Source organism: Rana temporaria, chromosome 1 (genome assembly GCF_905171775.1).
Source record: "Rana temporaria chromosome 1, aRanTem1.1, whole genome shotgun sequence".
NCBI classification, from domain to species: domain Eukaryota; kingdom Metazoa; phylum Chordata; class Amphibia; order Anura; family Ranidae; genus Rana; species Rana temporaria.
The window spans coordinates 119,199,614-119,211,932 of NC_053489.1; the positions used below are offsets into that span (position 1 = coordinate 119,199,614).

A 12,319-nucleotide genomic window follows, 5' to 3' on the forward strand; every position below is an offset into this window, starting at 1 on the left:
CAATTTGAATGACAATTACTCACTCGTACAACATTGTACCCAAATTAAATTTTCGTCCTTTTTTCACACAAATAGAGCTTTCTTTTGGTGGTATTTAATCACCGTTGGGTTTTTTATTTTTTGCGCTATAAAAGAAAAAAGACTGAAAATTATGGAAAAAAATAATAATTTTTCTTTGTTTCTGTTATTTTTTTCTTCATTCTTTTGCATAATGTGAAAGATGAAGTTGCGCCGAGTAAATAGATACCCAACATGTCACCCTTCAAAATTGCACACGCTCGTGGAATGGCGCCAAACTTCGCTACTTAAAAATCCCCATAGGCGACGTTTTAAATATTTCTACTGGTTATTTGTTTTTAGTTACAGAGGAGGTCTAGGGCCAAAATTATTGCTCTCGCTCTAATGCTGCGTACAGACGGTCATTTTTTGTGATGAAATAAAATTACATTTTTAAAAATGTCATTTAAAATGATCGTGTGTGGGCAAAATGTCATTTTATGTCTTCTGAAAAATGACAAAAAAAAAATTCGAACATGCTCGAATTTTTTATGTCATTTTTGAAAATGTCATTTTTTGTGTCATAAAAAATGATCGTGTGTGGGCAAAAATTACGTTTTAAACCCGCACATGCCCAGAAGCAAGTTTTGAGACGGGAGGTAAAACTACCATTCATAATGGAGTAAGCACATTCATCACGCTGTAACAGCCAAAAAAGCACGAAATGTCTTTTACTAACAAGTAACCAGCTAAAAGCAGCCTCAAGGCGAATAGAACTTCCCCTTTAGAGTGCCGTCACTTTGTTCATCATTTTTCAAAACGATGGTGTGTATGCTATATCGTTTTTGAAAATGAAGTTTCAAAAATGTCGTTTTTTTTCATCACTTCAAACTTCATTTTTTTTCCATCGCAAAAAATGACCGTCTGTATGCGGCATAACACTTGCAGCGATACCTCACATGTGTGGCTTGAACACCGTTTTCATATGTGGGCGGGACTTACGTGTGCGTTCTCTTCTGCATGCGAGCACACGGGGACAGGGGCGCTTTAAAAAAATATATATATTTTATTGTTCACTTTACTTTACTTTATTTTTGTTTGACACGTTTTTCCGCAAAAAAAAAAAAAATGTGATCACTTTTATTACTATTACAGGGAATGTAAACATCCCTTGTAATAGGAATATGGCATGAGAGGTCCTCTTTACAGTGAGATATGGGGTCAATAAGACCCCATATGTCACCTCTAGGCTGGGAAGCCTGAAAAAAAAAAAAAACAATCCTGGCTTCGATCGTATTGTGGGGTATTGCAGAGTATTGCGGGGTATTGCAGAGTATTGTGGGGTATTGCAGAGTATTGCAAAGTATTGCAGGGATTGCACAGTATGGGGCAGAGTATTGCAGGGTATTGGGCAGGGATGGCTGAGCAGGGATGGATGGATGGCTGGATCTGTGACTGCATTTGTCACAGATCCAGCCCACAGCACTGCTGTTGCCTCCGCTCTCTCACCTCTCCTCTCACACTGTACCGAGAGGGGAGGGAGGAACCGGCGTCATCACATGACGCCAGTTTGTTTACAAGTGATCGCTTTGTCATTGGACGGAGCGAACACATGGTAAACCGCCGCTATCAGTGGCGATTTACCATGATCCGTGATGCGCCGAGTCCTCTGGACGCGGTGGTCGCGGACACTCCCGTGTGCGCGCTCCAGGGGGCGCGCAGGAGCGCGATTCTGGGAGGACGTCCATGGACGTCCTCCCAGAGTTAAGGAACCGCCTTGTAGCCGTAATTCGGCTATGGGGAGGTGATTAAGTGGTTAAAGCTTCAAAGATAAAAAAAAAAAAAAAAAAATGTATTACTATCTCAGGTTTTTCCATTATAATTAGTATTCAAAATTGTGATCTATTTTGTAGTGTGTTTTATTTGGTTGGCTGTGCAGGATACCATGGCTCCTGACAACCTATCTAGCTGAATTGATAAAAGGCCAGCAGTGACCCTGCAGAAACACTTGCACCTCCTTTATTAGTTTATTGTGGTGCGCTTCCTGAGAAAGGTGTGTTATGGCCCGTACACACGATCCGAATATCGGACGACGGATCGTACGACTTTTTTCGCTTAATAGTCACAAGTAAAATGAAATAGGTTATTAAAGTCATGAAAATTCTCGTACGACAGAAAAAAATAATCGGAAGTGATGTCATGTGTTGTAATGTATTTGTATTGTATTTTTGGACGACAACTATACTGACTAAACGAAAATCGTACGATCTGACATCGTACTAGGAAAATTTTCGTGCTTGTCCGATTGAATAATATCGGATGAACTGTCGTGATCGGCTCTCGAAAGTAGTGTACACACGATCCGAAAATCATACGATTCTTCCTCGGACGATCGTTTTCGTCCGATATTCGGATCGTGTGTACGGGCCATTAGTAACATCAACTTATCCATGTCACATGACACAAAGGGAGGTGCCCTAGGCCAGCATGGTCATTGCTGTGGCCAATCAGGGACCTGCTTACATTCTTGTAGTTCTATCCTAGAGTGACAACCATGGCTTTCTCTTAGATACAAGGGAATGACTGAAGGTAGCCACCCAGGCACAAGAAATGTGTTATTCACAGAATTACCAGGTAAAAACAAAGAAAAAAAAACACCCAATAAAGGAAAATAACCTAGCCACCACATCTAAGGATTTGTAAACAGTGATATATTTAATGTTCGGTTTTTGGGTTTAAATACACTTTAGGAACCTGGTTGCAAGCAAAATGGGGCATCTGAGCAGCTACTGTATTTTACTCACAGATCACAGAGTAATTAAAAAGGAATTTGACTGTTGGCTGAACATTTTGCTTATTCATAGAGGCAGAGTTCATGTTGAAGTGTCAGCTTGTGAAGTGCGTTTGAGAGTAATCACCTGCATCAAGTTGACAAATCCTTCATCTTTCTTTTGGTTTATATATTAAATGCATGTTTCTTGCTTTGAGTTCAGATTGCCATGAATAAGAGACCAGCTTGCTTTGAAAGCTTACACTACATTTGGTTTAGTTATCCAATAAATGATATTACCCAGAATCCAAACTTCTACCTTATTTCTTGGTCCTAAGTGTAAATCTGAGTGTTCTGGGAATGCTGGGATAACCGATCAATGTAAGCTAGAGTGCAATATGCATGATGTCCTGTGATACACCTGCATACCACCTGATGAATCTTTCATAAATGTATTGGATGATCACCAACAACATCTCCTGTTCTTAGAACACACCATGGCTTTCGCTGAATGTTTAATAACAGACTGGTTCTTTCTGCATAAGCAAAGAAAGACTTCTGTGTTGTTCCATAGCTGTGGGATTAGCTTCTCAAGGAAACAGTGGGCCAGATTCACAAAGAGATACGACGGTGTATCTACAGATACACCATCGTATCTCTGACGTAAACTGGTCCTATCTATGCGCCTGATTCATAGAATCAGATACGCATAGATAGGGCTAGATCCGACAGTGTTACAATGTGTTACACTGTCGGATCTTTTTTTCAATTTAAAAATGGCGCCGGGGGCGTTCCCGCTGATTTACGATAAATAATATGTAAATCAGCGAGATACGCAAATTCACGAACGTACGCGGACCCGTCGCAGTGTTCTTACGTCGTTTCCGTAGCGGTTTTCCGTCGTATACTTACCCCTTCTTTTATCAGGCGCAGCCAATGTTAAGTATAGCCGACGTTCCCGTGTCGAATTTTTTTTTTTTTACGCCGTTTGCGTAAGTCGTTCTCGAATACGGACGGACGTCTTTTACGTAAGCGTCGCAACCACTGACGTCCTAGCGACGTCAGTGGGAGCAATGCACGCCGGGAAATTTCGCGGACGGCGCCTGCGCATTTAAATCGGCGCGGGAACGCGCCTGATTTAAATAGTACACGCCCCTAGCCGCGGAATTTGAATTCCGCCGGGGGATTTAGGATCCGCCGTCGCAAGTTTGGAGGTAAGTTGTTTGTGAATTAGCCACTTGCCTCCTAAACTTGCGGGAGCGGATCTTAATTCACGTAGAACGAGCGGATCTATAGATCCGCTGCGCTACGTGAATCTGGCCCAGTATGTTTAAGTCATGTGCAGCATTCTAGTTCCAGGTTATTCTGCACTTTGGAAAAAAAATTTTTTACCATGAGTTGTCAGAATTTTTTCATACAGCTGCTTGCATTAAGGTTAATATAGGAGCATGCATAATGTGTGTTGCATACAGACTACCCATCTGCTGCAAATTACAGGAATGTTCATTCTATGCAAAAACTGTTAATGTAATCAATTGTTTTGTACCATAAGTGATTAATATTTACCAGCAGTTCTTCTTTTTCTGACTCATAATTCTGTTGAAACTTCCAAGTTTGTTTAACCAGGCGTTTACCTTGTCTGCTTAGTTCCTGATCTGGAAGGAACTCTGGTTTTCGTTGTGTTTCGGCTCCCACAGGAAATGTAATGTTTTGCTGTGAAATTGTGCTGACATTTAAAGAATTAACTGGCAGTCTTAGAAATGTATATAAACCCAAGATAATATTTGTGCACTTGCAAAAAAAAAAACTGTAAACCTTAGTGCATATGCCCCTTGCACTAGTATAAAATACAGTGATAAAATACAGAAAGCAACAGAGGAAGTGAGTTGTGCAAAAAGCTTGTTTACTGCCTTCTGTGTTTAGTAACAGGTTGGTGAGGACAGGGGTGACGGAGGTGGCAGAACAGAGTTCCGGCACATTCCCGCTGAAAAAAATGGCCTGATTAAAGTTATATTAATATTTAAATATGTTTTACGTGGTGAGTCTCAGCCGTGGCTGCAAGCTCTTCAGCACTGAAAAGGTTACTGGCTGGTCAGAAGAGCAAAAAGTCGTTGCTGTGTGGCCTGCACAGCGTGCATCTGTGTGGGAGGCGCAGCACTATGAAGTGCCTTGTACGCTGTAGCATTAGAAGAATTTTAATCTCTGACCTTTTAGTTCAAACAAGACTATCTGTTACTCTATAATTCCACTAGCGCCGTTCTATGGAAGCAGTAGGTTTAAAGAGCACACCAAACTCTTGAGATTACGGGGCAGATTCAGGTAGATCAGCGGATCTTTAGATCCGCGTGATCTATCTGATTTAAGATACCCTGCAGCAAGTTTGAGAGGCAAGTGGGTAATTCACAAACCACTTACCTCCAAACTTGCGGCGGCATATCGAAAATCCCCCGGCGGAATTCAAAGTCCGCGGCTAGGGGGAGTGTACTATTTAAATCAGGCGCGTCCCCGCGCCGATTTAAATGAGCATGCGCAGGCCGTGAATTTTCCCGGCGTGCATTGCTCCCACTGACGTCACTAGGATGTCAGTGGTTTCGACGATTACGTAAACGACGTCCATCCGTATTACAGAACGATTTACGCAAACGACGTAAAAAAATTCAAAAGCGGCGCGGGAACGACGGCTATACTTAACATTGGCTGCGCCTCATAGAAGCAGGGGTAAGTATACGCCGGGAAAGCCACTACGGAAACGTCGTAACAACACTGCGTCGGGTCCGCGTACGTTCGTGAATTTGCGTATCTCGCTGATTTACATATTATTCAACGTAAATCAGCGGGAACGCCCCCCGCGCCATTTTTAAATTACAAATAAGATCCTACGGTGTAACACAGTTACACCTGTCGGATCTTAGCCATATCTATGCGTAACTGATTCTATGAATCAGGCGCATAGATAAGACCAGTGTAAGTCAGAGATACGACAGCGTATCAGGAGATACACCGTCGTATCTCTTTGTGAATCTGGCCCAACTTCTTTATTAACTTCAGCTTTTCTTCATATATAAAACTGACAATTTCGCAGCAGGCAGTCCATGTACAAACATGTGTTGAATAAAGTATAACAAATGGCGGTTCAACTGTTCAATCTTGTCATTCTGCATAAAATGGTAGATATATTTCTTTCTTTAGTATCTGTACTTTGTGATCTCTCTGGGGCTTAATCAATAGTTTTACTTGCTCTGTATTGCTGTTTGCAGTTTGAACATTTGCTATGATGTTTGATAGCACGTTTGGTGGAACTATAAGAAAACACATAACTAGTTAGTATACAGTTCTAATCACACTATTAACAATAGGAATATATATATAACTGTATAAAATACCTATTTTGGCCACTTGCTTCCATAAAACAGAACTCTGACTGGTGTGTGTCTGTTTAGATCTTCTCTCTTTGGTGTAACAAATTCTAGCAGTGTGTTGGGAATTTTCCAGACAGAATGAGTGTAAGGCTGGCTTTGATTGGCTAAGACTCCTGCTCAATGTGAGATTGGCTGTGATTGACCAAGACTCCTGCTGAATAACAAAAGCTTAAAGCGGGGGTTCACCCGTACATAACACTTTTTCCCCTTAGATGGATGCTCGTTTTGTCTAGGGGAATCGGCTAGTTGTTTTAAAATATGAGCTGTACTTACCGTTTACGAGATGCATCTTCTCCGTCGCTTCCGGGTATGGGCTGCGGGACTGGGCGTTCCTATTTTGATTGACAGTCTTCCATCACCTCACGATTTTCCGAAAGAAGCCGAACGTCGGTGCGCAGGCGCAGTATAGAGCCGCACCGACGTTCGGCTTCTTTCGGCTACTAGTGACGCGATGGATGCGACCGTTGGAAGCCTCTCGGAAGACTGTCAATCAAGAAGGAACGCCCGGTCCCGAAGACCCATACCCGGAAGCGACGGAGAAGATGCATCTCAAAAACAGTAAGTACGGCTCATATTTTAAAACAACTAGCTGATTCCCCTAGACAAAATAAGCATGAAGCTAAGGGGATTGTTTGAAAAAATAGTTTTATGGGTGAACTCCCGCTTTAACTCTATGCTTTCTGGTTTCAATTCTGCTTGGTCTTTAGCTTACATTACAGTCACACAACAAATCTTAAAAGGCATATTTTCTCTTTTTGCTTCTGTGAACACAACATACAACTGTTATATGACATCCATATATAAAGTCACAGTAAAAAACTCTGATTTTATCTCTCACATATGAGCATATGAATTGTATTGGCAGTTCTAGCTGTATATGCATGTAAGTCACATTAGCTTGCTAGGACAGGTGTTAACTGGTCAGCTACAATCTGGCAGGAACATACAGTACATGGGAGTATATAGCTTACTTTGGGGAGAGAGGAAGGTATGCCTCTTTAACAGGGCTTTTTTTCTCAAACAATAGGTGCTGGAACTTAACATTGACCCCACAAAACCCCTCCCCCTACACACACTCTCCAAATCACATCAAATAGTGGGTGTGTTCAGTCAAATTTCACGAAAACAGTAAGAGGGTCTTAAAGGGGCATTAAATACCAGGATTGCATTACATACAGTGTGCAGAGCTGTCACTTGTAAACACAGAAACCAGACTTCTGTGTTTACAAGTGACTGTGGTGAGCAGGCACCAAAGGGTTTGAGCCAGAGGTGGTGGAACTGAGTTCCACCAAGTTCCCCCTGAAAAAAAGCCCTGCTCTTTAATGATTTTAAATGAACTGAAAACTGTATTGAATTCCATTCCACTTTGAGCATTTGACTATAAAACTTCTCCTGTAATTTATATTCTGTATGCCTACATGTTCTATACATTTGTTTCATGTTAGGTTTTAGAAACTGAGATATCACAGAATGTTGTGGTCATAGAAAGGGAGTTATAGGACTGGCCTAGAATTGTTCAATGGAAATCCAGGCCCTGATCATGGGCACGACAGTTGTTAAAAGAAAAGCGCTTCATTTAATTTTCGCACATTCTGATTGTTTAGTTAGCGCAACTGAAAGTAGATAGATAGCATCTTAAACATGCTTGTTTGTGGTTGCTGTATTGGCTTATGCTTTGAAAAGCTGTAATAGAAATGTATGTTTATGTTATGGTTGTCCTCCCCATCAGGTCCAGGGATTGTACGTATTGGTGCAGGAGTGAATGGAAGCAGCAGATACACCGGCCTACTGCAAGATGTCCGCCTATACGAACAAAGGTTATCTCGAGCAGAGATCAGTGAACTACATGCTACCCCAGCCAAGAGTGACCTGCATCCTATATCCGGCTATTTGGAATATAGACAAGGAGAAATACATAAGTCATTTGTTGTAGCTGCACGGAATGACACTGTGGAAGAGGGAGAGGAGCTATATATATTAAAACTAGTGTCTGTGTATGGGGGAGCCAGGATTCCAGAGGAGAACACAACAGCAACCATTAGAATACAGAAGAGTGATAATGCCAATGGTTTGTTTGGTTTTACAGGACCATGTATTCCTCAGGTAGGAAAAAAACCTGATTTGTGCCTTACAGGGTGATATGCATATGTATGTTATCAAGGATTGAGGATGTCAAAGTTCAACTCCAGGCAACCCTAACTGGCTTCCTGTGCTGGCCTTCCCTTTTTAGGGCCTGTTCACACCATCACACAGCATAGGGTAACTCAGGAAGCAAAGTGTATTGGGCTATGGTGACATTGATTTTGAATGGCAGACAAATGCAACTACGAAACACACTGCAAGAATTATTTCTCCTGCCTTGTGGTCCATCCAAAAAGACTGGGACTGCCTATTACAGCACACGCCATACTTTTGCATGGAATGGATTGACCCGTGGTCTTAGTACTCCATTGTAGGGATTGCAGGTAGCTAAATACAAGATACAGTAGTTACAGTACAGTAGTTACAGTAGTTGCATTTAAAAAAAAAAATCTGAATGTCGCAGCTGAAATTGAGACTCATCAGACCAGGCAACTTTTTTCCAATCTTCTATTGTCTAATTTTGGTTAGCTTGTGCGAATTGTAGCCTCAGTTTCATGTTCTTAGCTAACAGGGGTGGCACCTGTTATGGTCTTCTGCTGCTGTAGCCCATCTGCTTCAAGGTTTGATGTGTTGTGCATTCAGAGATAGTATTCTGCATACCTTTTGGTTATAATGAGTGGTTATTTGAGTTACTGTTGCCCTTCTATCATCTTGATCCAATCTGCCCACTCTCCACTGACCTCTGACATCAGCAAGGCATTTTCATCCACACAACTGCCCCTCATTGGATATTTTCTCTTTGTCTGACCATTCTCTGTAAACCCTAGAGATATGCCTAGATAAAATTGCAGCATTAACAGCGCTAATTAAAATATCGGGAGCTATTCAGTGCAATCGGGTAATATTCAATGGGCTATAAACATCACGCATAAAGCGAGTGTTATCAAAGTCCAGACTAAAAACCTTAAATCAGTGTAAAAAGGATAGCATGCGGTGGGCTATACACATCACACACACATGAAGCGAGTAACATCAAAGTCCATGCAATCAGTCCTTAATTGAGTGTGCCGTGCTGTATCCTGTCAGAACTTAGAATGTGAACGTTCTTAGCTTGAATACCGCCACCGATCCACCTCATGAGCATCCTTTGGTAATGCACTCACCACAGTTAGGAATTGGATGAGCCAAATAACTCCTCTCAACTAGTGGGAAACCTGGAGCCCTTCTCTAGATAACCAGAGATCTTTCCTGGGACAGCTCAGCATTTACATTTCCAGCAGCCGCTGAAGTGGCTCTGTCTCAGGGCCTACAAACTGCAAAACTTCAGTCCTCCTCCACCGCTGTTTTAGCAAACAGGCAATTGCCTTGCTTCCATCAACTGTGTCTAGGTAGGTGCTAGAAGTTAGAGTTTGGTGAAGCAGTTAAAATTTAGGCAGGCCTAGCTGTAAGTTAGCCCTGTTTGTTTTGGATTGAGAGGGCCGGGAGTGGCCCACAGCAGCAGTTGGTGACTCACAGCCTGAGCTGTCCCAGGAAAGATCTCTGGTGATCTAGAGAAGGGCTCCAGGTTTCCCACTAGTTGAGAGGAGTTATTTGGCTCATCCAATTCCTAATTGTGGTGAGTGCATTACCAAAGGGGGCTCCCAAGGTGGATCTGTGGCGTTATCCAAGCAAGTTCTGACAGGATACAGCACGACACACTGATTTAAGGACTGATTGCATGGACTTTGATGTTACTCACTTCATGTGTGTGTGTGTGATGTGTATAGCCCTCTGCATGCTATAGTGTGTGACTTTTAGATCTTTTGAGCGCTGGGATCAGTGACACTTAGTGCTACTGATAATTTACTTTAAACCCTAGAGATGGTTGTGCATGAAAATCCCAGTAGATCAACATTTTCTTAAATACTCAGACCAGCCCATCTGGTACCAACAACCATGCCACATTTAAAGTCACTTAAATCTCCTTCCTTCTCCATTCTGATGCTCAGTTTGAACTTCAGCAAGTCACCTTCACCACATCTAGAGGACTAAATGCATTGAGTTGCTGCCGTGTGATTGGCTGATTAGCAATTGAATAGGTGTACCTAATAAAGCAGGTGAGTATGTATATACACTGCTCAAAAAAATTAAAGGAACACTTTGAAAATATATCAGATCTTAACGGGCAAAAATCTCATGCTGGATATCTATACTGATATGGACTGGGTAATCAGTCCATATCTGAAATGGTCAACTCACCAGTGGCCTGCTGTAGGTCATTTTGTAAGGCTCTGGCAGTGCTCGTCCTATACACAAAGGAGCAGATACCGGTCCTGCTGATGGGTTAAGGACCTTCTACGGCTCTGTCCAGCTCTCCTAGAGTAACTGCCTGTCTCTTGGAATCTCCTCCATGCTCTTGAGACTGTGCTGGGAGTCACGGCAAACCTTCTGGCAATGACACGTATTGATGTGCCATCCTGGAGGAGTTGGACTGCTTGTGCAAACTCTATAGGGTCCAAGCAGGGACGATCTGCCCTATAGGCTCACTATGCAAGCCGCTTAGGGCCCCGCAAAGCTGCGGAGGGCCCCCCAAAATTGCTAGAGGCCCCCGCCTGGTGAGAAGTCATTTTCGGCCCCTCACCCCATTTCTCAACTCGCTGGCTGCATGGGAGAAGAGGAAAGAAGTCAGCAGCCCCCCCCCCCGCTTCTTAACTTTAATGTGACAGGTCATTTCATTTTGCTTAGGGCCCTAGGGAGGTCAGGATCGGCACTGCGTCCAAGTATCTCCTCGTGCTACCAGTAGTGACACTGACCCTAGCTAAATGCAAAACTAGTGAAAAACAGTCAGAAAAGATGAGTAGGGAAAAAAATGTCAGACACCTCCACCTGAAAAAACATTCCTGTTTTGGAGGTCATCTCATTGTTGCCCATCTAGTGCAACTGTTGTTAATTTCAATTAACAGCAAAGCAGCTGAAACTGATTAACAACCCCCTCTGTATAAATCAACAGAGGGATTTTGTGTAATGCTTTTTCTTGTTTACCATTACTTTTCACAGCTTTTGATATATGAATCCGTAGCACAGTATGCCCATGCAGTCATAGGTGTGCACACAGGGTGTGCCAGATGGGCCTGGGCACACCCTAATAATCCGGTGCTGTACAGATTTCCCCTGCTGCTTGGCTGCAGAGAAAGGGTCTGATGAATCTCTGTCCTCAGTCCCCTTCTCCATCTCAAAACTGAGACAACAGGGCCCTGATATTTCACCAATGATAAAAGTTTTTGTAAAAATTAAAAATAAAATTACGAATTTGTAAGCCCTCATAATTTTTTACCTTAATGCAGTCTATGCATTAAGGTGAAAAACCTTTTGTGCTGTAGCACCCCCCAGACCCCCCCCCCCTTTTCCATACCTAACCCTGATTGTTCCAGTGACTCCCGCTGCTGTCAATCAAATCCATTGACACTGGAACTGGCGAGTCCTGCTGTCTGTGTCAAGGGATGCAGCAGCAGGACTGTGCCCGCATGAGTGCCCCCATGAAATTTGGCTCTCCATGGGGGCACTCGAGAAGAGGAACAACCATGAGCGCCTTGGGGGGACCCCAGTAAATAAATTTTAATTGTAAAAATGTTATAATAAAAAAATGAAAAATAATAATAAAAACAAACTACTAACATCAATCTCTGCCCTACTGACACTGTCTATTTCCCTACTGATATATAGTGTATATGTGTGTGTGTATATATATATATATATATATATATATATATATATATATATATGCATACATACACACACGTGTGTGTTTGAGCTTTGGGGTGCACGCACTAATACAATAAGCTGTAGATGTATTCTTTAAATGAGATGATATCTGAACATATTCTTTCCAGTCAACAGAGGAAGATTCTACCATCTCCTGTGTTGTGGAGCGTACCAGAGGAGCCCTGGACACTGTATATCTCTTCTACACCATCATTCAGACTGACCACGGTGTCACTAATGACTCAGTGGCAGATTTCACTAACAGAAGTGGAAATATTACATTTCTTCCCTCCCAGAGATCAAAGGTGAG

General features: G+C 42.4%; 1 protein-coding gene across 1 annotated transcript in view; it reads left to right on the forward strand.

Annotated features, from left to right (window-relative positions):
• ADGRV1 (adhesion G protein-coupled receptor V1) overlaps window positions 1–12,319 on the forward strand; it is a 576,045-nt gene that overhangs the window by 135,797 nt on the left and 427,929 nt on the right. The window contains exons 22-23 of the mRNA XM_040342090.1: window positions 7,916–8,289; window positions 12,138–12,314. Of these exons, the coding sequence (XP_040198024.1) occupies window positions 7,916–8,289; window positions 12,138–12,314 (551 nt within the window). The remainder of the gene's footprint in view (window positions 1–7,915; window positions 8,290–12,137; window positions 12,315–12,319) is intronic.